The following is a 27,781-nucleotide window of genomic DNA, read 5'->3' as shown; positions in this document are numbered from 1 at the left end:
GCACACAGACCCCGCACACTCTCACCCGTGAGCACACAGACCCCGCACACTCACACCCAGGAGCACAGAGACCCCGCACACTCACACCCGGGAGCACACAGACCCCGCACACTCACACCCGGGAGCACACAGACCCCGCACACTCACACCCGGGAGCACACAGACCCCGCACACTCACACCCGTGAGCACACAGACCCCGCACACTCACACCCGGGAGCACACAGACCCCGCACACTCACACCCGTGAGCACACAGACCCCGCACACTCACACCCGTGAGCACACAGACCCCGCACACTCACACCCGGGAGCACACAGACCCCGCACACTCATACCCGTGAGCACACAGACCCCGCACACTCACACCCGGGAGCACACAGACCCCGCACACTCACACCCGGGAGCACACAGACCCCGCACACTCAGCTGCAGCTGGGGGGCGGGGCAGGTGCCCTTCCGGCTCAGAGACGCTCCCCCGCCCCGCGGGCCCGCTGCAGATGCCCGGGGTTATTTTAAGCCTGGATCAATGGCGACTCGGTGACACAGGCGTGGGGGGCGGCACAGAGGAGACGAGAGGCAGCGCTCTGCTGTGGAGGGAGACCCGGGCCCGGGGGCAGCCGGGAAGCTGGGCTGCTCATGTCCACACCCCCTTGCCCGGCACATGGGTGGGTACCTGGGGGGGGTCAGCTGAATAACTGGCATCTCCCAGGTCTCAGCCAGCCAGCTGCTGCCCCCTCCTGCCCCCCCCAGGCTGGGGGGGCCTATGGAGAGAGCACTGGCGCCGGCGTGGGCCTGTGGCTGTGGGCCCTCTGGCTGCTGGCTGACCCTGAACCAGCCGAGCTGGGGGGGAGTGAGGATGTGGGGGAGCTGGAGGTGGACATCAGTCCCTGGGCGTGGGGCTCCTTTGTGGGGCCCGGCAGTCACCCTGCCTGGGAGAGGCCACAGTCCCAGGAGGCAGACACAAGCCTCTTTATTTTTTTATTTTTAAATATATCTTATTGATTTTTTACAGAGAGGAAGGGAGAGGGACAGAGAGTCAGATACATGAATGAGAGAGAATCATCGATCAGCTGCCTCCTGCACACCCCCCACTGGGAATGTGCCCACTACCAAGGTACATGCCCTTGACTGGAATCGAACCCGGGACCCTTCAGTCCGCAGGGTGACACTCTATCCACTGAGCCAAACCAGTTAGGGTGAGACAAGCCTCTTCAAACGTGCCCAGCAGGAGGGCGCGGAGCGGCCACCTTCGGAGCCGGTGACGCGGGGGCGGCTTGGCGGGCGTGTGGGGGCACTGATGCGGGCGGGAGCGTGCCATGGAGTCTATTCCAGGAACGTCCCGGAGGAGCAGAAAAGGACGATCAGCAAATACAGCTGCGGAGTTCCAAACAGAACACACGGGAAGTTTGACGTCGGAAAGTGAACTAAGTGAAGGGAGCCGAATACACGGTACCAGATGATTTACCATCTTCAACAACAGCAAAGGCAGGCTAAAAACCGGTTTTGAGATGGTGTGTGAGGTGCGGCATAGGTCAGCACCAGCCGTCCCTGGTGATGGGATGAGGTGATTTCATTGTACCCCTTTGGCGTTTATTTTCTTTTGGGTAACAGTTTTCATGGACCGGGTCCTCGGGCGGAGGGAGGAGGCTGTGCTGGTGTGGGAGGGGGAGGCGGCCAAGGGCCGGGCACAGGCACTGGAGGGGGTGTTGCGGGAGGTCACCCCTTTCCTGTCTCAGCCCATAAAACCCGAAATCAGTCCGCCAGCCCTTCGTCTCAGCCTCAGGAGGTGATCCTCCTTAAAATGTAAATCCTCCTCCCTCTTCTCCCACCGCCTCCCTTTTTAGAAGCTGATCCCGGTGGCTGGTGAGGAGAGGATGCAAAGGGGAGCGGACCCTCTGAGCCCAAAGTCTGCATGTTATAGACACCAGAGACCAGAGTCACTTCATTCATTCATTCATTCATTCCTTCATTCATTCCTTCATCATTCTGCGGATCTGGGAGGCTGTGCTTTGTGGAGACACGGGTACAACTGAACCCACTCCCCATTGCCATGTGGACACCACACTGACCCCGCCTCTTGGAGCGAGCGCATGAGGGATCTGCCCCCACGAAGTGCGTTTTGTTTGCTTGTTTTTTTAACGTTAAAATGAGAAACAGAGGCAGCGAGAAGCAAAGAGCTGCCGGTTGGTCACATTCTCCAGCTCCCGCCAGTCCGCCTGAGGCCGCAGGGCCGGGCAGAGGGTCCCCGGCGGCCTCGCCCCCTTCTCCGATGGCGGGGCTGTGGGTGCGGGGCGCCCCGGACCCCAACCCGCGTCCGGGAGGCCCTGGGTCCGGGCCGAGCCCCCGGTTCGGGCTGCGCCCGGCGGCGCGGGGGCCGTGCTCGGTCCTGGGTCCCTCCCTCCGGCCGGGCGGGAAGGCGGAGCGGAGCGGGGAGCGGACCTGCCCGGCCTCACCTCGGCCAGGAGCGGAGCGGACGGAGGGCCGGGAGCGAGGGCGGGGGGGGGGGCGCGATGGCCGCGCTCCCGCGCCGCTCGTCCCCTCGCCCGGCAGCGACAGTCCCGATGCAGGGAGCGCCCGGCTGCGAGGAGCGGTTTGGGGGGTCCCGGGGGGCACCGGCCCGCGGGCCCCGCGCCCCTCCCGCCCGGCGGCGCCGCGCTCCTCCCCGGATCCGCCCGCTCCTTCCCGCCTCCTTCCCGCTCCCTCCGCCCCGCCCGCCGCCCGGAGCCCGAGCGGAGCCGCCGCCGGAGCCGCAGCCGGAGCGCGGGCAGCGGAGCGGCGGGAAGGCGCTGCCAGCCGGACCCGCTCCCGCTCCGGGCGGAGGCCGGACCCGCTCCCGCTCCGGGCGGACAGGGGACACCCCCTCCCGGCCCGGGGCGCCCGGGCGCGGACTGAGCGGCTCGGGTCCGAGGGGGCCCGGGCGGAGGACGCTCACCGGCCGGGAGCAGGCGGAGCCCCCGGGCCGGGCCTCGGCGGCGCCGGACGGTCGAGGAGGCAGCGCGGGCGCAGCGCCCGGAGCCCCGCGCCCGCCCTCCCGGGGCCATGCGGGGGGCGCTGTAGCCGAGGCGCCGATGGCGCGGGCCGGGCTGCGGCTGGCGCTCGGGCTGGGGCTGCTGGCGGGGCCGCCGTCGGGCCGCGCGGGGGCCCCGGAGGCGGCGGAGCCCGCGGCGCCCGGCACGGCGGCGCCGGCGCGGGGAGACCGCTGCCGCGGCTACTACGACGTGATGGGCCAGTGGGACCCGCCCTTCAACTGCAGCTCCGGCGCCTACAGCTTCTGCTGCGGCACGTGCGGCTACCGCTTCTGCTGCCACGACGGCCCGCGGCGCCTGGACCAGAGCCGCTGCTCCAACTACGACACGCCCGCCTGGGTGCAGACCGGCCGGCCGCCCGCGCGCGCCCGCGACGCCGCCGCCGCGCACCGCGACCCGGGCCGCGAGCGCAGCCACACGGCGGTGTCCGCGGTCTGCGGCGTCGCGGCGCTGCTCGTGCTGGCGGGCGTGGCGCTGCGCCTGGGCCTGGAGCGGGCGCGCAGCCCCCGGGGGCGCCCGGTGACCAGGTGAGGCCCGCCCCGCGCCCGGCTCCCCCCCACCCCCCCGCCCTCCTGCCCCGGGGCCCTCCTCACCCTCATCCTTCCTGCCCGCCCCCCGCCCCGCCCTGCCTGCCCGGGGCGCCCTCACCCCCCAACTCTGGTCCTCTTCCTCCGGGACCTCTCTCCCTGTCTCTGTCTCTGTCTCAGTCTCTGTCTCTGTCTCTGTCTCCAAGGTGTTTTCCTTCACACACACCCCCGCCCCTTTCACGGAGGGAGACAGCTGATACCGCGTCTCCCCTTGACCTTCCGGGGGGCTGGGTGCTGGTCGCCTTCAGAGGGCACCATGTCTGCACCCAGGGGAGGAGGTCTGGGGTCCGGGTCCCATTAGCGGGCGTGGGGGCGTGGCTGGTGTGTGGGTGTCTTGGGCCGCGGTGGGGAGAATGGAGGGGGAGGGCTGATCTGAACCTCCCTGGGCTCCCCGCCCTCCAGCTTCTCCCCTCACGTTTCCCTCCCTCCTTCCACCTCCTTCCCTGCCCCCATAACTGTGACTCAGGCCTGGCCTTTCCCTGGGGTTTCAGAAGCCCCCCCCCACTCACCCCACTCAGTTCCCACAGGCGAGGGTCCCTGGTGCGGAAAGGGCTGGCCGCTGGGAGGCCCGGACCAGTGCGGGCCGAGTCCTGAGCTCTGTGCCAGTGGGATGTACGGGGGCCAGGGTCCCGTCCTCACTCGGGGACTTGGGGATTCTGATCCTGGAGCCCACACCCTACCCCACACCCACACCCCCAGCCACCGTCTCGTCGGGGTCCTTGGCCCTCCTCGCCCGCCCGGGGCCTGTCTCCGTGGGTGAGTGGGCTGCTGGCACTGCGGGTGGCAGGCTGGCATTTAGAAGTGACGACAGAGAGAGGCCCTGTGCCTGGGAGGGCCCGCAGGGGACGCTGCTCTCTCCGAGGCCTCGGGGGCAGAGGAGCGCTTTGGGGCACGCCACTGTACCCCGACTCCAGACCACGGAGCCACGCCTCCCAGCTGGGACCCTGGCCGCCGTGTCTGTGCTGCCGGTGCCATGGGGGCTCTCAGCCTGGGTCCCAGGCTGCGGGCTGAGGGCCTGGGCCTCTGGAGCTGGGAGGCCCTCGGGCTGGGTGAGGGGAGAGATGGAGCAGGCCTGGGACCAGAGGGGCAGCAGGAACGGAGGCTGCGGTGGTACAGATGGGAGGGTCATCTTGAACCTCCTCCATTGGGGAGCCGGTCCGGTGGGACCTCAGGAGGAGCTGCAGGCCCCGTGTGCCCCGCCTCCCTTTCTCCTCGGGGGAGACTGGAACCCAACTTGAGCTCAGGGGTGGGTGTGCGTGAACCCCTGTGCTCCCTCCCAAGCCTCACCCTAATCCTGGGGTGGACACTGACGGGGGCAGGGAAGGCTGAGCAGAGGGCTGGGAAGGAGTGGAGTCGGTCCCTAGAGAGAGTTTGTGCGAAGGCCAAAGGCACAGGAACTGCTCGGGTGTTCGCAGAGCCGCTGAGGGTGTTTGTGGAGATGAGAGAACACAGGGGCAGCAGCCGGGACGTGGGCGGGCATGGAGGTCAGCTCCGGTGGGCACCAGGCTTCCAGGCCCACCGTGCTGCAGCCAAGCTGCCCTGCCCCAGGTGCCCACCCCGTGTGCTTCTTCATGAACCAGCCCCTTGAGGCCCCGACCCCAGAAGGAGGTCAGACGGAGCGGGGAGAAAATCATGGGTTCTGGGCGCTGGAGCAGCTGGGCTGAAGGCTGGGTCTGGCTGTCTGCTGGGAAGGCTGTGAGACGCTGTCACAGCTGGGGGGAGAGGGGAACTGGATGCCCTGGTACCCAGGGAGGCACTGCTCAAGGTCACAGAGCGGCCACAGGGGCACCGGACCCCTTCCCTCTCTGTCCTCCACGCCAGTGCTGGTGGGAGCTGGCCTCGGACAGGGCAGGGCCTGGCGATGGGGAAGCGGAGGCTGGAGGCCTGTGCTCCCCTCAGCTCCTCCTCTCTCTCCTCACAGGACGCTGACGGAGCTTCTGAAGCAGCCAGGCCCCCAGGAGCCACTGCCCCCGCCTCTGGGCCCCCCTCTGGGCAGCTGTGTCCAAGTGCAGATGGGCGATGGCCTCCCCCGGGGCTGCCCCCACGACAGCGCCGGTGAGTGGCTGGGGGCGGGCGCTGGCTGATGGACAGCACGGCCTCCCTGTCTGACAGGGGCCTGGGGGCCGGGGAAGGGGTGCCCAGAGGAATGGCTCTGAGCAGACTGTTTCCCAATGGAAATGAGCTGCGGCCTCTGCGGGTGTGTGAGTGGGGGCCGGGCACACTGGTCAGCTCTCCTGGGGGAGAACCCCCCCTCCCCGCAGGGGTCCTGCAGCCTCCAGCCTCAGGACTCTGTGAGGAAGGTTCCCGATTGATTCCGGGATCCCTGGCTCAGCTGTGGTTCCAGGCTCAGCGCCGGGGGGCTGCCTGGCCAGGGTCTGTGGGCCCTGCAGCCTTTCCTTGCAGCTGAAGCTTCCCTCTTGGCCTCTTATTGCAGAGTCAGGCTTGACTGCACCCCTGGCCCCCCACCCCCACTCCCTCCTCTGTGGGTTCTAATCCTCAGACACCCCCTCCATCGCCACAGGCACCAGGAGCAGGTCTGGGGGGCTCTGCCTGGCTCAAGCTGAACATGCTGGCGGGTCACCCACTCAGGACTGGCTGTTACTATATGTTACTATACGCATGTTAATATAACATATTACTGCATGTTACTATGCATGTTACTATAACATGTTACTATATGTTGCTATGCATGTTACTATAAGCCAGACCCTCTCACGGGCGCTGGATCTTCTGCCGCGAAGACAGGTTCCACTTTGTCCCAAATAGCCATCCCTCCGAACTGCCCGCTGACCTGCCGCCGGGAGCGGCCGCGGGAGGCGGCGGGGCGGGAGTGTGTCGGCCTGCGGCTGAGTCTCACCTGCCCTCCCCTCCCGCTTAGACAGGAGCCGCCAGGACCACGCGCCCCTGGGGGCGGCCACGCCGGGGCCCCCGCGCGGCCCGCGGCCGCAGGGCAGCCTCACGCCGCGGCCGGACTTCGCCAAGTTCGCCGCCCGCCAGGCGGCCGCGCTCACGGCCTCAGGTGAGTGGCGGGTCCGTGCGGGCCGGGCCGGGTGCAGATCCGCTGCGGCCAGCGCGCAGCCGGCTTCCGGTGGCCTCGGCCTCGGCCCCCGGCCCTGGCTCCGCAGCCTGGCTGCGCCCCTGCGGCTCCCGCCCCGGGTGGGGGTGGGGGTGGGGAGCGGCCCCCGCCAACCCCGCCCGCCCCCCTGTCCCGCAGAGGCCGCCCCGCAGGACTTCTACCCGCCCCGCCCGGTGCCCGCCCCGCTCACGCTGCCCGCGCGGCCCCCGCGGGCCCCGGAGGACTGGGCCGCGCTGCTCGACGCCTGCCCCTGGGCGCCGCCCGGCTACGCGCCCCCCGCCGGCCCCGGCCCCGGGGGCCCCTGCAAGGCCTGGACCACCGGCCGCCCAGCCCGGCCGGCCCCCCGCGGCCCCCCGCGGGCTCAGGCCGCCCCCGCCCCCCGGCGGCCGGGCCACCCCCGGCGCGTGGAGAAGCTGCCCAAGGCCTTCCGCCCGCAGCCGCCCGGCCCGTACAGCTGCGCGGTCCGCGGGCACCTGAGCACCAACAGCAAAGCGGAGGTCACCGTGTGAAGCCGGGGCTGCGGTTCTCCGAAGCATCCACTCTACCAAGGATCCGCCGGGGAGGGGTCACGGGGGCTAGGGGCGCCCTCCCCCTAAGTCCAGCCCTTCCGCCTGCCCAGACTGGACCAGGGGCCCTGGAGCCTGCGCGGCTGAGAAGGGGCCTATGGGGGGTCCTAGGGCCTGGGTTCCTCATGTAAATAACCCTTTTCTGTGGCTCCTCCCTGAGAATAAAGGGCCCAGTATGGCTCAGAGGGGCTGATGGCAGGGACTGGTCAGACTGGACAGCCGGCAGTGCAGGCAGAGGGCACAGCATATGCAAGAGCAGAGGACTGTTCCCCAGAACTATTGGGGGGCGGGGGCGTGTTCTGGGAGCTGGGAGAAGTGGCTGGAGGGCGTGGTAAGGGCTGAATGTCAACACCAGCGGACCATGGGAGAGGAGTTAGGCCCTCGCCATCCTGAGGCTCCTGCAGAGGTGAGGGTTGGAGGGTCTATGTCCCCTACTGCAGGTGAGCACCCCCTCCCACAGATCGCCCACTTTACCGCCTGAGTTGGCCGAGCAGGTTGATCTCCATTGACATCGCCTGGCGCTGGGCCGGCCCCTGCCTGCAGGCCACTTGGTCAGCTTGGCCCAGAGCCACCCCCCTAATGGGCGTGGGCAGGGAGCCCGGTGGACAGCTGGTGCTCGGGGTGGCAGTCTCCGCCCAGTAGCTGCTCTGGAGGGAAAGGGGATGGTGATGCTACACCCTGAGCCTTGGCAGTGCCCCCACAGGGGTGCTCACACCACACATGCTTGGCACTGCCAGCTCTCTCCTTTCCTGCCAGGCAGGCTCCAGGACCTGGCTGTGGCCCAGGGCAGGGCCAGCAGCCTGCGTGTGTCAACTTTCTGTGACAAGTTCTACTGGGGAGGCTGAGGGTTGGGCTGTGCCCCTTGTGTGACCTCAACAAAGCCACCCAGCTGGGCCTTTGCCCTCTGTGTACCCTAGGCATGGTATCCTGTTTTAATAAAAATAGCCACCATTTGTTGCTTTCTTCTATTTAAATCTCACAGAAGCTCCGTGGGTATATGGCTTTACAAATAAGGAAACTGAGGTTTTGAGACCTAAGTAGCTTGCCAAGGTCCCCCGGCTGACTCGTGTCTGGCTCCTCCATATTCTCTGCTGTGACGCCGATGGCATGGCTGCAGTGGGCAGTGGTGCTGGTAGAGGGCCCCAGGGCACAGGCAGTCTCAGACCGTCCTCCCGCCGGCTGGGCTGCCGAGGCCCCGAGCCAGCAGCTCTTCCCCCGCAGGATGTCCACCTCAGTCTGAAGGCTGTTGAGGAAACCGAGGCCCAGAAGCCCCAAGAGCAGAGCAGAACCTAGAGCCCGTGTCCTGCCTGCTGGGAGGGCCCCAATGGTTTATTGGGGAGACAGCTTCACATTCTCAACCCAGAGTGGGTGGGGTGCTCCAGGCCTCGCCTGAGCTGTGTGGAGCCCGGGGAGTGGGTGGGTACTGAGGGGTGCAGCCAGCCCAGAATCACAGAAAAGGATCAGGTTCCTGGGCACGTCGGCCACCCACGCTCACTCACCTGGTGACAGGCCCTGGCTGTGCTGTGCTGGGGAGATGGTCCCAAGGACCCTGGGCCTCCACCCCTCTGCTGCTTTAAGAGCTGTGGACGGAGCAGCTGCAGTGGGGCTGCTCCTGCCTTTGGGACCGTGTGGACGCTGGGACTGCTCCAGAGAAGGCAGTGGCTGAGAGAACTGAGGGCCTGGGCCCATTCCTCAGCCAGGACGGGTGACCATGAACTTCAGGCCCCGGGCTCATTACCACACAGCACTCCATCTCCTGCCCCATTGCTCCTGTGGTCTGGCCCCTCGCCAGTCTCACAAGGCACCGGCCATAAACTGGCACCTTCCAACCAGCTGACAGACCTGTGGGAACTGTGGCCGAAGGCAGGGGCTGTCACCCCATTCTGCACACATGGCAGCAGAGGCTGAGGCCACCCTAGTGACCAGCTGGGAATAGAGGAGCTGGACTTGGATGTGACCGTGGGCCCAAGTCTCCTGTCTCCCTGCCCCCAGGGCAGCCACCCGATAAGGGAGAGATGGATTGAGAGGGGTGAACACCCCAAGCCCCCAAGAACTGCTGCCAGCCAACCAGCCAGCTGTCCTGGAGGCAACGAGCAGGCCCCGTCCCGGCGTGGAGTGTGCCAGGTGGCCAGCACCGGAGCGAGGGCAGGCACACGGGAGGGGAGGGAAGCTCAGCACAAGGGGAGGGGCGTCCTCAGTGCCTGGCCCACTGGAGGCCAAGCCATGCAGCCACCTGGCCGTCCCCACAGCGGTCACACTACAGACCCTCACACTCCTCGCTGGGTGGTACCATCTGTGTTTATTGAATCACCTACATCCAGGACATGGTGCACGTTCCACATCAAGGCTGCCATGGGTGTACCCCCCCTTTCAGTGAAAAGCCACTCCCTCCCACCCTCAGCAATGAGAAAAGGCACAGTATATACACGTGACACAGGGTGGGCTCACCCCGTGGCCAGGGCCCATACATTACAGTGGGGGGGAGGCGGGGGCAAGAGAAAGGAAGTGGGCCAGGTCCAGGCTGACCTGCTCTGACCTGCACTTACATCAGGGGAGCCCCCACCGTGCGCATGTCCCAACCTGTGCTGGGCCCCTGCCCACACTCTGACCCAGCCAGCCTGAGGGGCTGAGCAGCACAGGGAGGGAGGAGGCAGGACAGCCCCTCTCTGTGCCGGCGGCTCTGGGTACCCAGCAGCCCTCAGGCCCCGAAGAAGCCACCTCAGAGGAGGCACCAAGCCAGGGAACCAGAAAGGTGGGACCACTTTTCCTCCCAGGACCCCCATCAGGGCAGGGCCTCATTCCTGGTGCCCATCCCAAAGGGGCCTGTCACTGAGGCTGGTCCCTGCCACCCTGGCTTATTTTCAGGTGAGGAATTAGGGAGGAGCAGGTGGGAGGGAGCTGAGAAGCCACACGGAAGACCCCGTCCCGTCCCAATGGGTGGCTTTGTCTCTCCGGTCCCTGGGCTGACCCCTCCAGGGGGTGGGGACGTGGGAAGGAACAGGACAATTAAATAAGATACCATTTATTTTTAAAAAATTAAAAAATAATGCCGACATTATTTCATCCATCCCCAGGCTTGTCCCCTGCTTCCCTACCGCCTCCCAAGGCCGGGCTCCCCTGCGCCCTGCTGTCCTGGGTAAGGAGGAGAAAACTATGAACTGGCTTTGTCAGGCCCTGGGGAGGGAACGCAGACCAGGGGGAGGAATAAAGATGCCACAGCAACTTAGTCCTGCATCACGGCAAACCCAAGCACACTGATACAAAACACTCGTATAAAAAGGGGAGAGTGCGTGCTGGGCACAGTGCCAGGGTGAAGTGCTCTGGTGCCCAGACACCCGTGTCCCCCGAGGGAAAGCCTGATAAAAAACAAGCAGGGAAGGGGAGAGACGAACAGAGAGAGAATCCTGGAGGGCTGCAGGCGGGCTGAGCAGCCTGGAGCTCCCCCTGCTGCTTTCAAGTCAGGGTCCCCCCACCCTGCCCCCATCTTCCTCTCAGGGCACGGAGCCCGGGACCATCTGCATCTGCCCCCTCAGCTCAACGAGCCTCTGCACAGGGTCCACTGGCCTGAGGCGGTCCAACAGCCTTAACAGCTGACACCTCAGAGGACAAGGCTCAGCCCCCAGCCCCCAAAGAGAGGAGGGGGGGAGAGAGGGAAGGAGGGAGAGAGAGAGAGAGAGAGGAGGGAGAAGCAGAGAGGGAGAGGAGGGAGAAGCAGAGAGGAGAAAGAGGGAGACTGAGAGACAGGAAGGCAGTGGGCCAAGGTCAGGGTCCCGTGGTCAGGAGGCGGCGATGGCGGTGCCGCCGCCCAGCTTGACGATCATCTGCTGGCAGTCGTTGGAGGAGCGCCGGTCACCCACCTTCTCCAGGGTGCGGGCCGCCTCGGCCAGCAGCACCGCCCGCTGGCCCGGGGAGGAGAGGAAGGAGAGGGGGAGGTGGCGGCAGGCCAGCAGGATGGCGGTGGCCCGCTCTCGCTGGCCGGGCCAGGCGTCCACCTCTCCTGTGGGAAGAGGGAGATGCTGGAGTGCTCGCGGAGAGCCCGACGTGGACTCTGCCTCGGCCTCGCTCGCCTGGGGAGGCGGTCCCAGCGTCTTGCTGGTTTACAGGGAGAGGAGATGAACTTGGTGGCACCACTCGGCTATTGTCATCGGCCCCGAGAAGGAGCCGTGCGTCTGGCTCCAGGGCCCATGCTGCCACTCGGCTCCTGCACTGGGACACCCCAGCCCCCCGGACCCCCACGTGCCGTTAGGAACCCTCCAAGCACCCCACCGAGCCAGGCTTCGGGCTCCCTCCTCCGCACCCCACCGAGGGCTCCCAGCTGGGCGCCGGACTCACCGTGCTTTGTGCTCTGCGCAGAGCGCCGCCGCAGGCTGTGCTCCAGCAGCTGGTGGGTGCGGGTGGGGCTGGCTCCCGCCATCAGCCGCACGGTGGCCTCGTGCAGGAACACCTGGGGAGGCGCAGGGACGGGAAAACGGGGTCCTCTCCAGTCCGTGCCCAGGAGGCACAGTCAGACCCGGGGCCATTGCGAGCGGATGCTACTCGGAGCTCTAGGCAGCAGAGCCATAGCCCAGCGGCTTAGGAGGAGGAGCTGCGGTCTGAGGAGCCTGCACTGCCGCCAGCTGGGAGACCACAGAGCCGCCCTCGAGTGCTTCCCACCCCAGCCAGTCTGTGGCCTGTGTGGCCTGCTCACCACACACTCCAGGACCAGCCACACAGCAGATCCTCAACCCTCAGGAGCTGAACAAGAGGACACGGCACCTAAGCCAGTGCCTGACAGGCAGCTGGGTGACCCCCAAGGACCGACTCCCTGACCCTACGCTGGTGCTGGGCTGGGCCCTGGGGCCCCAATCTGCCCCCCCACCAGGTAGCTAGGGCTCACCTTGTGGTAGGCGGGGCAGAAGCTGTGTGCCAGCCTGCGCAGGCTGCCCAGGTCCCGCTGGAAGCCAGCCAGCTCAGCACCGGACGCGTGGTAGGTCTCCCCCAGGGCCTGGCTGGCTCCCGCCTGCTTCTGCCAGAGTGCTGTCCGCAGCGACAGGAGCAGGTCAGAGATCAGCAGCTGGATCACCTGTGGGTGGGCCAGGGGAGGAGACAGGTGACGGGTCTGGGGCTGGGGTAGAGGTCCCAGCACTTACCAGGTCCTTCCTAGCCCAGCCCCTGGCAGCTCCAGGACGAGGCCACCAACCTCAAACAAAACCTGGCACCTTTAAGAGCTCAGTGAGGGAGCACCTTTGGGTGGCGCAGTCGCCTGGGACTGGTTCTGAGAGCTGTGAGGCTGGATGCGTCTCCCTCCTCTGGGCCCGTTCTCCCACCCAGAGCTGCCACCCAGAAAGAGCCCCAAGGGTGCTGGCAGCCTCTCTCACTCCCCCAACTCAGCAGAGACTGGTTCTCTCCTGCAGACGAGCAGACAAAAGGCACAAATGCGGTGTGGCCCCCACAGGCCTTTGGTCCTGGGCCCGTTCTGTCCATAGGGCTGGCATGCTGTCCCGGGCCACTGGCAACCTCTGGCCAGAAGTGTCAGCCTGCTTGCCTCGGACCAAACTCCAACAAGGGGCTCAGAGTCTGACCCTCCAGGACATACCCCGTCCCGGCTCTCTGGAGGGACACCACGCTCCTCCCACGATGCTGCACTCACGCCTCCCTCCCGCTCCCCAACGGCCCTGCGGGGAAGCCTCTCGAGGGCGGACGGGCCTCTGTGATGCACTGTGGAAACATTGCATGGTACCACCAGAACATGCAATGCAACTACAATGCACCACAGCCGCCCGCCAGGATGCGGCGGTGCACGTGAGGGTGGGGCCCGCTCGCACGCTGGCCTGCAGGGACGGGGGTTGTGCGAGCTGCCTGCAGTAAATGCAGAGTCCTGGCCGGTAGGACCTGGCACCTGGAGTCTAGGAAAGGTGCAGGAGGCTGCTTGCCTAGCCTCTGGCTCTCCAGCAGCCCCCGCACCGTGGGGCACCTCCAGAGCAGCCACTCACGTGATTGAGGGTGGGGTCGCAGGTGGCCCCACTGACATTGAGGCTGCTCCACAGGTGACCGCTGGCCCTCTCACAGTGGCAGAGGGAACTCTGCTGCCCGTCCGCCTTCCCGGGGAGTGAGGCGTGCATGGCTCTGCAGGCGTGGAGGACTGCCTTCACCAAGGGGCTCCTGGGCGGAGAGAGGCAGGTGAGAGGAAGGAGGGAGCGTGAGGGGAGCCTGAACAGGTGACCACCGCACCCCAAACTGCCATGACATGTAGGTGTGTTGACTCAAATGCTGCCACGGAGGTTCCAGCCCTGAGCGGGGGTGGCTCCCACCCACAGCCCCTCCTTCCAGCACGCTCTTCCATGAGGGAGCGGACACTAAGCAGGGGAAGCAAACACGGGAAGCACAGCGGGGGTGCTGCAGGGCCCGGAGGAAGGGGATGGCGCTGATGAAGAGCGGTCAAGGACGGCCCCCTGAGAAGGTGGCATTCCAGCAGAGACCTGAGCGAACGGGTGGATCTCTAGGGAGAAGGTTCCAGATAGAGAAGCAGCAGCACCCTCCCTCTCACTAGCTCTCCTTCTGTCATTTGTTGCCCAGAGGCCTGACCCTTTACCCCGATGGCAACCCAGCCCTACTCCCTCCCGCTGACCCAGACCAGCGGGCTGGGAAGTAAGTGGCCAGAGGCTTACTCACTCGGCCACTTCCAGGGCCGTGGGGACCCGCTCTACTTCGGTGAAGTGAGCACGCACAGCCGCGTCGTCTCCCTGGAGCCAGCTGATGACCATGGTGATGGCAGACGTCCACCAGCGACAGACGACGTCTGGACCTGAGGGGGATGGAACCAGATGTCCCTCCATCACCCAGAGGCCTGCGACCTCAGCTTGCTGGAGGCACCTAGTCCCCACGTGGCATGTGCCATTCTTTTCTTTTTTTTAAAGTACAGACTATGTTTTTAATCCATATATTAAATACCAATCTGCAACAGCAAAATGAGAAGCCTACACTCAAAAAGTACTTTATACAACCAAGACATTTTTAATACACGAGTGAAATAAATGTAAAGCTAGTCATTATATCCTTAGAAGCGAGGTCTTGATTTTAAAAACTTTTCACAGTTTCCTGTTTTCTCTGTTCATGACTTTATCATAATTTTCTTTTGACCAGTCTATGGTAAATTAAAATTTACTATCAGATTTACTGAGTCTGCCAGCCTAAGAAATTTCAAAGGCCCCCGCCCACACCACATACACATCACAAAGATTTATCACTGTGGTTCAAAATAACTGAACAGTCTAAAGTTCCTTTATTCCAAAAAAAAATAAATGATATAGCTTTTTTAGGCTTTAGGTATTTTCAATACAAAATGGTACCACCATCAGTCCTGTCCACACCACAGGACTGCTCTGAAGAAGTAAAAGGAGAGAGACCCGAAGGGGGCACCCACTTTCTTTGTGTGCCCCTCTGGACACAAGCACACACACACCCCCTCCTCATATTTCCAAGATTTGGGGGAAGTTGTGAGGGGCATTCTATTGTAGAAAGTTCAATGACCCCACATTAAAATGAGCTCACAAAAGAAAAAGCCAAGCATGCAGATCATTAAGAGCTTCAATTGAAATCACAGTGTACACATGATTAAAAATGTGAAGACTGATCAACCTATACATTCTGTGTTTAATCAAAGAAGTTCTGCATTAAACAAATACAAAACCTTCCAAATCAGTGGTATTTCCACTCTGAGAATGATCCGGTACATTTCCTCCTTCCTTCCAGGAGAAGGACATCTGGGCCAATGCCCTCCTCACAGAGGCTGTCCACGCCTATCATCCGGCCCCATAGGACCCACCACTCAGGAACCCAGCACCCGGGGGGTGTCACCTGTCAGGACTGGCAGGCCTTTCTTTTTTGTTTGTTTTTTAAATTCTCACCCAAGTATATTTTTCCTATTGAATTTTAGAGAGAATGAAAGGGAGAGAGAATCATTGATGCAAGAGAGACACAGGAATTGGTTTCCTCCCACTCGTGCTCTGACTGGGGCTGGGAATCGAACCTGCAACCCAGATACCTGCCCTTGACCAGGAAACCCCTCGGAGGTCCGGCCGACCTCTAACCACTGAGCAACGCCAGCCAGGGCTGACACATGCCACCTTTACTTTCCGGTGATGGGCCGGGGCCTCTGTTACACTCTCACATTTCTTTTCTTTTTTAAAATAGGTTTTTATTGGTTTGAGAGAGAGAGGAAGGAGATGGAGAGAGAGGGATAGAAACATCGATCAACTACCTCCTGCACAACCCAGGCATGGAATGACACTCAGCCAACTGAGCCACACCAGCCCGGGCTGCCCTCACACATCCTGGTGGAAGCATCACCAGCACCTTTTGGCAATAAGTATCAAGAGCCTTAAAAATGTTCACTCTTATTAATCTGATAACCCCATTTTAGGCAATTTATCACAAAGAAATTGGCCTAAAATTGAGAAAAAGAGTTTAACAAAGACATGACGTTATTTATAAAGAGCTGGAAACACCTGGATATCCAGCCTTGACAAATGGTGTTTCCAAAATACCTGATGGAACAGGCTCATGTTAGAGCATTTTTAAAAAATATAAAAATATTTTTATTAATTTCAGAGAAGAAGGGAGAGGGAGAGGGAGAAGGAGAGGGGGAGGGAGAGAGGGAGGGAGGGAGGGAGGGAGGGAGGGAGAGGGAGGGAGGAAGGGAGGGAGAGGGAAAGAGAAAAACATCAATGATAAGAGAAAATCATCAATTGGCTGCCTCCTGCACGCCCCCTACTGGGGATCAAGCCCCCAACCCAGGCATGTGCTCTGACTGGGAATTGAACCATGACCTCCTGGTTCATAGGCTGACACTTAACCACTGAGCTGTTAGAACCTTTTAAGTCGTCTCCTCTGAGGCTTAGTTTTCTCAGTTGCAAACCGATGATGCCAGTGATTTCAAGATGCCAGGGGAACAGACATGTGAAATAAGAGGCCTAAGAGCGTGTCCTGAACTCTGAGACAGACGGGCTACAGGCCAGAGGTCGCCACAGGGCAGGAGTTTTCTGGGACCCTTCCTTCCCCAGGGAGAGTGACCACAGGCAGCATGATGCCCCTTTCTTCCACAGCCTCAGGAGCCCGTGAGGTGGCAGCTGACGTGCCACCATCCTGCTGGCATTTTAGAGACAGAAACAAAGCACGTCCTGGTGCCAACTCAGCCAGCGACTGCTCTGCGTCACCAAGGCCATGGGAGCTGGAGCGGCACAGAAAGGTCTCTTCATCAGTGTCAGACCCAAGGGCAGCCTGGGTGAGGGGGTACGAGGTGTCTGAAAGGTGAGTCCCCACCAGCCCTGGGGCCTGGACCACTGGCTGCGTGTTCCTGTTCTGGGGGTTTGGGAAGGGGGCTGACCTGCCCGCCAGCCGGGACCCAGGGAGACATCCCCGTGCCCGCTCCTAGGAGATTCACTATTCCCGACCCCACAATGCTGCCCAGCAGCGGCTGTGGGGAGGGTGTTGGGGGAGGTGTAGACACAAACCTCAGATCCAAAGGATTCTGTGTGTACTCACAGCTACTGGGGAGGCGGGGCGGCTCAGCACCCTGGCCCCGGAGTCACCCGGGATGCTTACCAAGGGCGGACTTGAGCACGGAGCTGCAGGAGAAGGGCGGGGTCACGACCCCCACGGAGTCCACAAAAGAATTGAGCAATTTCAGGTACTCGAGAGCACTGGAGAACTCACTGGAACGAAAGGAAGAGTCCCGTGTCCATCACAATGAACACAGGAACCACACCAGCAGCCTGGCTGGCCAGGCCTCCAGCTGAGACCCAGTGGCCGTTTCTGGCCCCTCCTCCTCCACGCCAGACCAGCCTGAGCTCTGCGCCCACACTGCCCACTCTCCACAGGCTTCCCTCTCCGGCCAGGCAGCCGGCCTTCCCTTTCACTTCCGGCCCCCAAACCTGACTCCTCCCCTCAAGGCCCAGTTCAAATGGCACCGCCTCCCGGAAAGGGAGGAATAAATACACAGGAGTGAGTCCCTTTCCTCGGACCCCACGTGAGAGCGTCCCTCTGGGAGCGCGGGACTCAGCCGCCCGGAGCTCCGGACAGACAGTCCAGGCGGGGCCGCGGGCGGACATTACCAGCTCTCTTCCTCCTGGTCTCCAGCCCTCTTCTTGGCCGGAGGCTTCACCAAGGACTCCACGGCTCGCTCCAGCAGGTTCTTGCAGAAGGCCTGGTGGACCTGGGCCACGGGGTCGGCTGGGAAAAGGAAGCGCAGGAGGAGGGTTAATGGACTTTTATCCAGGAGTCCATTTTGTCTTCACACAGAAAGCAGGCTTGGGAGGGGAGCCAGGATATAGCTATCCCACCCATGGAAGCTGGTCGGGGGAGGGCAGGGGCGGTGTCAGCCACAGATGCAGAGCCTGAGACCATGCATGGTTGTGGATGGGTTGTGTGTGCGTGTGCATGTGTGTGCACATGTGCGTGTGCATGTGTGTTGCCTTGGCAATGAGCACAGTACTTCTGTTCAAGGTCAGAGGGTGTAAAGTGGTGGCTGCAAGCCTTGTCAGAAAACAGAAAATGGGGAGGCAGACAGCTGCCCAAGTCTCAGGAGGACAGCCGCCGAGGAGGAAGAGGAGGCAGCCGCTGCCCTGACACGACCAGGAAGGCCTGCTCTTGTTGCACAGCCTTGTCCTCAGATCTGGGCCAGCGATGCTTTGGCGGCGCCGATTCACCAACCAGGGGCCCTGCAACCCTGCAGGGGCCCTGACAGCTGGCGTCCCGCACGCAGCCCCTCCACTCCCTCACACGTGTGAGCCTAACCTGACAAGAGCCGGGGGCAGGGCACTTCTGAACACATTCTGGGTGACAAGGCCTAGACCCGAAGCCTGTGAGAGGTAAGCAAGCCAGTGGGAGTCTGGGTGTGGACAGAGCAGCCGGGGCGGAGGGCTGAGATGTAGGTGGCTTTTGCTTGCGTCCTTCCTTTTTGGTGCTGTGCACCATCCTCATATTGAGCAGTAAGCAGATAGTGGACGCTCCTTCTCTCCAAAATGTTTGACACACACACACCGTTGTCCCTGTGGAAATGCCTCTTTCCCCACACCCCGGTGTAGGGAGGGGACCAGCACAGAGAGCAGAAAGCCACTGGCCACTCACGTCTGAGTCAGCCCATGCCCCCCTGCAACTGGCAGGCCGACTCCAATCATGTCAAACACCAGGGACAGTGAGCGGGCATCTCCCGACGCCTGGAGCCCTGTCCCTGCTCCCGCTGAGCACGTGATGACGCCTGTCGCCTATTGTTCCCTAACGGCTTCCTGACGCCTGTCTGCTTCCCAGTGGGACTTGGGCCAGCGAACAGCGCTCAAGCGACAAGGGCAACGGCATCTGACTGATGTACGGAGCACGGGCTTGGACTGTCAGAGCTGCCAGCCCAGCTTAGCCGATGACCAGGCTCACACCCTCTCCAAGCTTCGGGGGAGACAAGACTGGGCATCCTGCATCCCCAGTGTCAGGCACAGCCGCCTCACCGCCCGGGGGGTCTGGTCTTTCTCCGTTCCCATGGCTGCAGGGTTCTCACCTGGGTTCCTCTGGGCACAGAACAGACTCTCCTTGGCAGCTGCCGTCACGGACCAGCTCCGCTCCATGAAAAACTTCTGGCCCAGCGGGTGGCAGAGCCAGCGCAGCGAGTCGGGGACGGCATTGCGCTCGGGGCCACACAGGCTCTGGGCTCGGCTGAGGAAGTAGCTCTGCGAAGGACACGGACCGCGCGTGAGGAGACCGGGGTGGCGGCGGGCGGGGGAGAGGGCAACTGGAGGCTGGGACCCGAAAGCAAATGCCCCCTGAAACCAGTGGCCGTGCCCAGCCTTCCCGGAAAGACCACGGAGGCGCTGGAAGCCTCTTTGCTGGGCAGTTCCAAAAGCCAGCGGCCCAGACCCTTGGGCCTCTCCTCTGCCTGCAGGTAATGACGGCACAGCCCCAGGAACAAGACCGCAGGGATAATGCTGTCCATCCTTGGTTTCAGAAGTTCTGTCATTTATGTGTGTGTTTTAAATATATTTTATTGATTTTTTACAGAGAGGAAGAGAGAGAGATATAGTTAAAATCATCAATGAGAGAAACATCGACCAGCTGCCTCCTGCACACCCCCCACCTGGGATGTGCCCGCAACCAAGGTAAATGCCCTTAAGTCTGTAGGCTGATGCTCTATCCACTGAGCTAAACTGGTTAGGGCTGTCATTTATGTATTTTTTTAAAAATATTTTTTATTGACTTTTAGAGAGAGGGGAGGGAGAGGGAGAAAGGAAGGGAAAAAGGAGAGAGAGGAAGGGAAAGGGGAGAGGAAGGGAAAGGGGAGAGAGAAAAGGAAAGGAAGAGAAAGAGGGAGAGAAACAATGATGTGGAAAGCAAAACATTGATCAACTGTCTCCTGCACTGCCCCCCACTGGGGATGGAGCCTGCAACCCTGGGCATGTGCCCAGACTGGGAATCGAACCGGTGACCTTTTGGTGCACAGGATGACACCCAACCAACTGAACCGTACTGGCCAGGGTTGTCTTGTAAGTGAGGATATCTTCAGTCTAAAACCACGATGTCTAACCATTAAGACACGGGTTGACCTGAATGAGCAGAGAAGGCAGGCGGGGGAGGGGCGAGGGGGGCACAAGGCACAGGGCGCTCAGAGCCCAGCAGAGGGCACGGGCCAGCCCACAGAGCCGCATGCCACACTTCTGCCCTTGCCCCTACCACGAGGCGAGCAGCTGTTTGCTGTCTGGTTCAGTCTGATGGTTCTGACCTTTCCTGGGCTCTAAGCAGCCATCAGCTAATGTAACGGTTTCGAAGACCTGAATGTCAGGGTCAGAAATAGCATCGCCACTGCGCCACTCAAGGCTGAGGGGAACGGCTCCTCTCCGCGGGAGTCTGGAGACAGCTGCTTGGATCCAGAGAAATGACCGGCCCCCTGCTCCACAGACACACGCGCTATTATCCCGGTGCTGAGGGGCGGGCATTTCGCCTCAATCTCTCTTCACAGACCACCGGCCTGAACAGGGTCCCGAGGTCTTTTCCCGACGCTCAGGAGCGAGCGTGCTGAGCCTGAGCTTGGACTGAGCTTGGAAGGGCGGTGCTCGGAGCAGCCGCCGAGGCGCCCAGGGAGGCTGGGCTGCGCCAGCGACAATGCCAGGGCCCGGAAGTCGGTGCATTGGCGATGCTATTTCTAACAGCTGGAAACTCTCCAATTCTCCCACGTCTCCTGAGCACACCTGCCTGATGGCTGCTCAGGGGAAACTGAGGACACTGCCCTCCAGCAGAAGCAGAACAGCCTGTTTGGGCTGCACTGACAGAGGAACCCAGAGAACCATTTAGAAATCATTACACTGAAATACACTTTTAAGCTGAATTCCCTAAAAAGAAAAGGAAACTTTAATTATACCAAATCTCAGTTGGGATGGGGGAGAAGTTCCAGTTTAGTGGTTTGAATTAATAAGAAATATAAATCCTAGGTAATAGTCATCCATAGGACGGCTTCTAGAAGGAACACTGAGAAAATAATTTCTATTGCTCTTTTAATTTTCTTAGCATTATCACACTATGACAAGGTCCCTAAATTTTATAGACACCAGAGCTCACCCAAGCCTATAACTCATCTGCTAATTGCCAGATCCAGCAGCGGAGGCAGGACACCCAGAACTGTTTACATCCTGGGGGCCAGTCCCAACTCCAGGCTGTGACCTTATGGTTCTCAAATAGTGTGCCAAGGGCACCCTAAAGCACCACAGTAAGCCATGGCATGGCTGCGTCGGTGAAATGAGTTAATGTTAATGGGTTCATAGAAATGGCTGGCACAGTTTATTGCTAGCCTTTGTTTTCTCCTGCTTCTCCAACCCTTTTACAGAGAAGGAAAGGACTTTCTCCCTGTCCACATTTACACTCTTCACTTTCCAGCTGCCGGCTAGAATTGCACTGGTCGGACATGAGTGAAAAGAAAGCCTGCTCGAAAAACAATACACAGAATTTGAAGTGTATGTGGAACTGGGTGTTACATTTTTGAGGTAAATAGAGCAATGCTCAACATGAGATGGAGGTAGTTCAATTTCAACGCGAGATCGCACGGCCTTCCTCTGGTGACGTCACGTCTTTGTGAAGCCAAGGTTCTGGAAGTTGCAATAGAAAGCAAGTGATGTGTGAAAGTCGATGTAGAACAAGAAATGAAGGTGGTGGTGCCCAAGTGCCCAATCTGACTGAAGCCTGAGAAGGTGTGCGGTGCCAACGGACACACACAGCCCACTGGTAAGTAATATGGTTAACAAAAAATTTCTCCTTTCAATTTTGTGTATTATTTTTAATAGCTACCAAATTAAAACATAAATATCTATAAGATATTTGTACCTAACCAACCACAGCATTATTAGGCATTTCTGTTAGCCCAGGCCAAACACGAAAAAACTACAGAGACACAAAGGGTGCTGTGAACTGAGAAAGATAGGGAACCTCAGGCCTACACCATTTTCAGAGGCCTCTGCTTGCCACCGAAGCCTCTCATTTGCTAGCTAAATATGTTCAAAAAAGGGGGAAAGAATTGATTAGGGTTTTCTCAAAAGAGGCTACCCAGATAGTCAACAAACCATCCAAATGGCCAATGAGAAGGTGCTCATCATTAATCAGCTGGGAAATGCAAATGAAAACCACAATAAGATACCAATAAAGGGCTACAAAACCAAAACAGCCATGTTTCCGGCGAGGGTGCAGGACAACTGTGCGCTGCCGGTGAGTGGAAGTCGGCACCACGCTGGGGAAGACAGTTCGGCAGCACCTCCTGCAGCTTCGCCTCTGACCCAGAGCGCCGTTCCTAGTGATGCAGTCACATGCCCCTGAGAGCGGAGCGGGGCCATTCACAGCAGCACTCACTATTCAAATAACCAAAGCCAGGAAACAACTAAAGCCCACCTGGCCATTCCGCAGCCGACCCCAAGTGGGCGCTGGGGAAACACGCCGGTCTGCCGGAGTAAGAGGCCTGGGAACCAGCTGATAACAGGGAGGGCCTGCGAACTCCCTCTGGAGCGCCCAAGGCTGGATCCACCCGACACCGGAGGCGCCTGATGACCACAGCTCCCCCCCGGCCTGGCCTGGGCTCCCTGCAGACGTGCACCAGCTCCCATTTCTGGATCCACAGCGCCCTGACCAACACGGGTACCCAATGAATACCTTTTGAGCAAATAAATGAACCAGAAGACGCGACCAGAAGATGGCAAGAATTTTTATCCCCACTTGAAGAGCAGAAGAGTCCACATTAACTCCCAATCTGGGTCACTATACACTGAGTCAATCTTGTCTCATGGCACCAAAATGTCCTGCTCAGGCTGGTAAGGGCCCCGAAGGGGGCATCTTGGTCTGCTTTGTTCACTGCTCTCAGCACCTGTCAGCACCCAAGGGCCAAGGGCAGGGCCCACGGCTATTTTTGCATCTTAGCTCCGGGCTGGGGAGGAGGCCCAGTGAAGGCGGAAGGTTCGCAGGAGGGAACTGGAGGACTCACCGCCAGGAAGCCCAGCTTGCCTCCGCACCGGGTCTTGAGCCCCAAGGCCGCCGTCAGGTGGATCTCCACCAGCGTGCTCGGCGGGATTTTCTCCTCCGCACATTCCGCCAGGTTCACGGCACACAGAGCCATGTGGACGTCTGAGCAGGCGGACCCTGCGGGGAGCTTCCCTGTGGAGCAGAAACAGACCCAAACCGAGCTTCTCCTGTTTCCCCAGCACAGGCACCGCAGACACACGGGAAAGCACATAACTCTGCCTGGACAGTCCTGATGGGGGCTGGGCCCGGCCACTTAGCAGCTGCAGGTTTCTTCCCGCCTCAGAGGGGACATGGAAAAGCCTGTCATGCCCAGGGTTCTGTGTAAGCGGGGCCTGCCGGGACTCAGACGGGAACATGTAACCTCTTCCAAACCGTGTCTCCCAGCCTGTGAGAGGCGAGGAAAGCTTGAAGTCACCTGATTTGAACTTATTTTCCCTTAAAACAGACCCCATGGCATATAACCATGCACCCTTTTGAGAAAGTAACACAAAACTGAGCAGTGACGGGCAGACACATCTTAGGTTAGCAGCTGGACGGCCAGGAAAGGTGATACACCTCCTGCGTGAGGGCTGACAGCTCAGCTGGGGGGACCCTGAGGTCAAAGGCATGAGGGTGCATCCAGGCTCGGAGGCTTTCACAGGTTCAGGAGGTGGCCCGGGCAGGCAGTAGGGGAAGCTGAGCCTCAGGTGGCCCTGTCAAAGGTCCAGACAGTGGCCAAGCAGGTCTCCCAGCCTCACCCAGCCCTGCATTCTTCCCACGGGACCGCTCTTTGTACCGGAATGGGGAGACCTCAGCACCCAGACCTCATTCTGCACAGGTGTTAGGAGCCAGTCTCCCCCAGGGGGTCCCACTGGGGTTTCTCCTTTGAGGAAGGGAGGGCACTGGGAGTGTGGGATCCATGTTTCACTGACCTCTGTCTCCTCAGTCAGAGCCCGGCACAGCGCCTGGCCCCCAGCACTGCAGAACTGGTAAACGCTATGCATCCTTCTAGGCAAAGCCAAGACTTCGCAGAAAGCCTTTTCCGAAACCCAACAAGTACCCACCTCCATGGACGCCCGATCCTCCTGCTCCCTCCACACACTGAGCTGCCATCCACTTGCTGACCTGCCTGCCTGCCTCTCTATTAGAACAGGAGTTTGTTGAGTGAAATAAATGACCATGTTCCATTGAATCTAAGGTGCCGTCACTTTTAAGTTTCCCCATTAATTTAAGTACCACTAAGGGAAAAACACTGCCAACACAACCACGGCATGCCACTGTGTAGAGGAGACAGCCCAAACTGGAGATGAAAATGAGAAAAGATGTGCGTGCCTTACACCGATGATGTAATAACTACAGTAATGCGCATCCTCACAGCTGTGGATGCGGGCGGAAGTCTGCCCAACCATCTAACAGGGCAGTGTACAAGGGGCGGCGACTGAGGCGGGAAACTGGCATCCAAGCCAGGGTGGGACGGCGCAGGGCACCGCGTGCTCGCTCACCTGTGATGTGCAGCTGGTGCAGCCTGTGATAGGCCAGGGCGGCGTCCCGGGCGCTGGCCTTGGCCTCGTCCACCAGGCCTGCGGCGGCGGCCGGGGTGGTGCGCCGGCCCTGGAACACCTTCCTGAGCAGCCAGCGCACCAGGCGCAGCTTCTGCAGGCTGTAGCGGATCACGTTCCAGGAGAGGCTGCAGGCCAGGTCCAGGCGGGAGGTGGGCAGCGCCCGGCCCAGCACCGACAGGCAGGTTTGCAGGTTGGCAGCAGCCGCCGCAAAATCCCCCTAGAAAGCAGCAAGAAGGGAGAATGGTCACAGGTCTTACTGTGGCCTCTGGCTTCAATAAACATTTTCACTGGAGAAAATCTGGAAAACTTCAGAAAGCTAAAAAGAAAAGAAAAATAGGAAATCATTATCCCATAGAAAGAATGACTACTGATATTTTTACTAAATTGACACTGAGCTGTGTTCTATCTTTGAGCAAATAATTTCAGCGTTCCCCATAGTACTTTTACGCGCAAGATGATAACATGGGTTTAAATGATGATTTATGTGATCTTTTAGGTTCTCAAAGTGTGGTCCCTGGAGACCAGCAGCATCAGCCCCTGGGATCAGAAAGGCAAATCCTGGCTGTCCTACCCCACCCTCCGGGACCTACTGAACCAGAGCCCCCGAGGGTGGCCTGTTAAGGTTTGAGATCCACGGTTTTAGCCAATCCCCGGCCGAACCACTCTAACCAAGGATGTGAATGAACTCTCTGCCAACCTCAGAGCATCTAGGGTCCTGAGCTGAAGCCTGCCTCCTCGCTGTTTCTCTCATCGCTGGCGGTACAAGACTCAGGCCACCGTCTTGAGAAACAGGTTACCTCTCCTGTCCTTCCCCATCATACAGTGAGTGTGAAGCCCAGGCTTGTCTTCCCGCCTCACTGCAGGACCAGACGGTCACAGGGAAAGGGGGTGACAATGCTCCGCGAGGACAGTCTGAGGGGGCCCAGAAGCACCTGGATTTAGATTCCACACGAGGCGCCTTTCCTTGTGGCCCTGGCTCCTCTTCCCGACTTCTCCTGGGACGCTGGCTGTTCTCAGGGCTCAGCCTTGGGCTCTGGCCTCTCCCCTCTCCCTCCCGCAGGCGCAGAGCTTCCTATCGGCTCTGTCCGCCCACCTCAGCCCCGCCACGGGGCCCTCACAGCACTCCCAGCATCGCGGCCTGGAGCCCATCTCCCAGCGCCCCTCTCCGAGCCAGTCCGGTCACTCCATTCCCAGCTCCCAGGTGGAATTCCTCGCCCCCTCTCCTTTCACTGCCAGGTCCCGGCCACTCTCCCTGCTGCTCTGCACCCAGGAGCCGCAGGAGGGGGCGGGCCGAGGTTCGCTGCGGCTGAGGGTGTTCTGGTTCTTGGGCTTCCCAAGCCAGGGAGTGTGACTGCCTTCAGGCCGGGCTCCCCAGAATCCTACCTACCAACTCTTCTGCTGGTTTCAAAACAAAACTTTCAGCTAATTTTCCTGCAAAATCTTCCTGGCTCTCCACAGAACTGGGGAAAAAGCCCCAAACAGCCTCCCTCCTGACATTCCCTACGCTCCAGGCACAGCCATCTCCTCGCCGCCCCCCAATTTCCCACGTAGTCCCGCCTTCCTCTCTGGTTAGCAGGTCCTTCCTGCACCCGACTGCTCTGCTCGAGCCCAGACCCCTCAGCCGAATGCCTCTGCCCCAAACTCCGCAGCGCTTGGTCTTCTGTCAGCTCGTGCCCATGGAGTCTGTGCACAGGGGCCTCTGCCCCACTGCCTGCACAGTCAGGGGCAGGACTCACCTTGGCCAGGTCCAGGTCTGCCTGCTTCCGGTGCCTCCAGAAGGTGACGGAGGAGCGCGAATGTGGCCGGATCACTGGCTCCCCGTGGACCAGCAGCTTCACAAAGACGCTCAGGACAATCACGCCATTGACCAGCCACAAGAGGAGCGTTGGCATCATCCAATCGAACCAGCTGCCAGAACCTACAGAGCAGCGCCTCCGTCAGCCTGCGAGGAAGGCGCCTGCAGGCCCTAGCATTGTCTCTGGGCAGCTAACGGGACGCTTCAATAACAGCGTCTCAGTGCTTAGGACAGCAGCACAACACACAATAGGAAAATGAGACAATTCTGGAGCCCAAATAGGAACCCTGCAATCCCTCTCACTGTGGAGCTGAGTGCCACAGAAACCTTTGTGAGTCAAGGGGGTTAGGCCACTGGTTTATGACTTAGGCAAAACGACCACACCTCGTTCAAGTCACACACACACCCCCCCCCCACACTTCGCCTCCCCGGGTCCGGCCAATGTGGCTCCATGGTTGAACATTAACCTATGAACCAGGAGGTCGTGGTTCGTTTTCCCACATATGCCCGAGGTGTGGGCTTGATCCCAAGGAGGGGGCATGCAGGAGGCAGCTGATCGATGATTCTCTCTTGCCGCTGATGTTTCTCTCTCTCTCCCTCCCTATCTGAAATTCTGTCCTCAGGGAATTATAGCAGTGTGGATTCCCAGTTTATTTTGCTCTTTCTGACTGAACTCAGGTTTGCTCTGTTACTTGCAAACTGCAACTTATGCCAGCCCCTACCAGAAGCAAGTAGGCGAGGGTCAACTGCCAACGCCCTCAGATCTGGTGAGCAGGCTGAGCAGTCTGCCCCAGGCCCGCTCCTCCCCGCCAGCCCACTCACGCGGTGGCACAGGGGGCTCCACCCACCTGACTCCAGGGACAGCACGCTGCGGCCGGAGCCCGAGGACGGGTGCTGGTCCGGGTCGTGGGCCCCTCCCCACCGCAGCAGGGCGGTCAGGGGGTTGAAGGACACGCACAGGAAGGTGAGGAAACACAGCAGGATCCGAGAGCGGTCCACCATGCCCAGCGCCATGGGAGGAGAGTCCGGCTCATCTTTGACCTTCAACACAGGGCCACAAGGTGAGAGTGAATGAGTTCCCAGCATTTCCTTTACGTGGCTCAGAATCAGTAGTGAGGTTTACATTCAAGAGCACTGAGCCAGGAGTGACGCCGGGAGGGAGCTGCCGCCCAACCCTCCGGCACTCCCCTCTGCCGCCCTCCAAACAGCGTGTCCCGAAGGCAGAGGCAGCCGAGCTGCGCTTCTCAGAGCCTCTCAGCAGAGCAGCACGGGTCCACAGCAGGCAGACTAATCGCATGTCAGAGCCCGGAGCAGCGGCCCGAGCAGGAGGGGTGACTCCCCGCACAGGCTTTCACACAGAGCTTCGTGGGTGACGAAAATGGTCTGCATCTAGATTATGGTGACGTAAGTGTATGTATCTGGGAATACTGTACAATACTGTGGAATAGGTGTACTTTATCACATAAACTATTCTGCAATCGATTGGCTAAAGATCATACTTCCGCATGGATCTCTGAACAGGAGCTTGCTGTTTTAAAACCAGCCGAAACCGGTTTGGCTCAGTGGTAGAGCGTTGGTCTGCGGACTGAAGGGTCCCGGGTTCGATTCCGGTCGGGGGCATGTACCTTGGTTGTGGGCACATCCCCGATAGGGGGTGTGCAAGAGGCAGCTGGT

General features: G+C 60.6%; 2 protein-coding genes across 4 annotated transcripts in view; one reads left to right on the top strand and one right to left on the bottom strand.

The window, feature by feature from the left end:
• The first annotated feature begins 1,321 nt into the window (after positions 1 to 1,321).
• Positions 1,322 to 8,208, top strand: SHISA8 (shisa family member 8). 2 transcript variants are annotated; one of them, XM_084879660.1, is made up of 5 exons: positions 1,322 to 1,564; positions 1,845 to 3,553; positions 5,535 to 5,668; positions 6,492 to 6,632; positions 6,828 to 7,309. In XM_084879660.1, the coding sequence occupies exons 2-5, from the start codon at positions 2,511 to 2,513 to the stop codon at positions 7,196 to 7,198; spliced, it is 1,689 nt and encodes a 562-aa protein (XP_084735786.1). In that variant the 5' UTR covers positions 1,322 to 1,564; positions 1,845 to 2,510; the 3' UTR covers positions 7,199 to 7,309. The 2 variants fall into 2 exon arrangements, with proteins under 2 accessions (XP_084735786.1, XP_084735785.1); XM_084879659.1 differs by lacking the exon at positions 1,322 to 1,564 and having other exon boundaries at positions 1,769 to 3,553; positions 6,828 to 8,208.
• A 2,053-nt stretch (positions 8,209 to 10,261) lies between these two features.
• SREBF2 (sterol regulatory element binding transcription factor 2) overlaps positions 10,262 to 27,781 on the bottom strand; it is a 47,936-nt gene continuing 30,416 nt past the window's right edge. For both annotated transcript variants that reach the window (XM_084879091.1, XM_084879092.1), the window contains 12 exons: positions 26,956 to 27,148; positions 26,049 to 26,230; positions 24,253 to 24,529; positions 22,734 to 22,903; positions 18,783 to 18,951; positions 17,347 to 17,464; positions 16,838 to 16,947; positions 13,907 to 14,039; positions 13,228 to 13,396; positions 12,132 to 12,317; positions 11,588 to 11,699; positions 10,262 to 11,252 (listed from right to left, as the gene is read on the bottom strand). In XM_084879091.1, coding sequence (XP_084735217.1) covers positions 11,032 to 11,252; positions 11,588 to 11,699; positions 12,132 to 12,317; positions 13,228 to 13,396; positions 13,907 to 14,039; positions 16,838 to 16,947; positions 17,347 to 17,464; positions 18,783 to 18,951; positions 22,734 to 22,903; positions 24,253 to 24,529; positions 26,049 to 26,230; positions 26,956 to 27,148 — 2,040 coding nt within the window. In that variant the 3' untranslated portion in view covers positions 10,262 to 11,031. The remainder of the gene's footprint in view (positions 11,253 to 11,587; positions 11,700 to 12,131; positions 12,318 to 13,227; positions 13,397 to 13,906; positions 14,040 to 16,837; positions 16,948 to 17,346; positions 17,465 to 18,782; positions 18,952 to 22,733; positions 22,904 to 24,252; positions 24,530 to 26,048; positions 26,231 to 26,955; positions 27,149 to 27,781) is intronic.

The sequence above is a fragment of the Pipistrellus hanaki genome, assembly GCF_964339955.1.
Source record: "Pipistrellus hanaki genome assembly, chromosome: 3".
In the NCBI taxonomy this organism is placed as follows: Eukaryota; Metazoa; Chordata; class Mammalia; order Chiroptera; family Vespertilionidae; genus Pipistrellus; species Pipistrellus hanaki.
The sequence above is the reverse complement of the archived record's forward strand: the minus strand, read 5'-3'. Positions and strand labels throughout refer to the sequence as shown.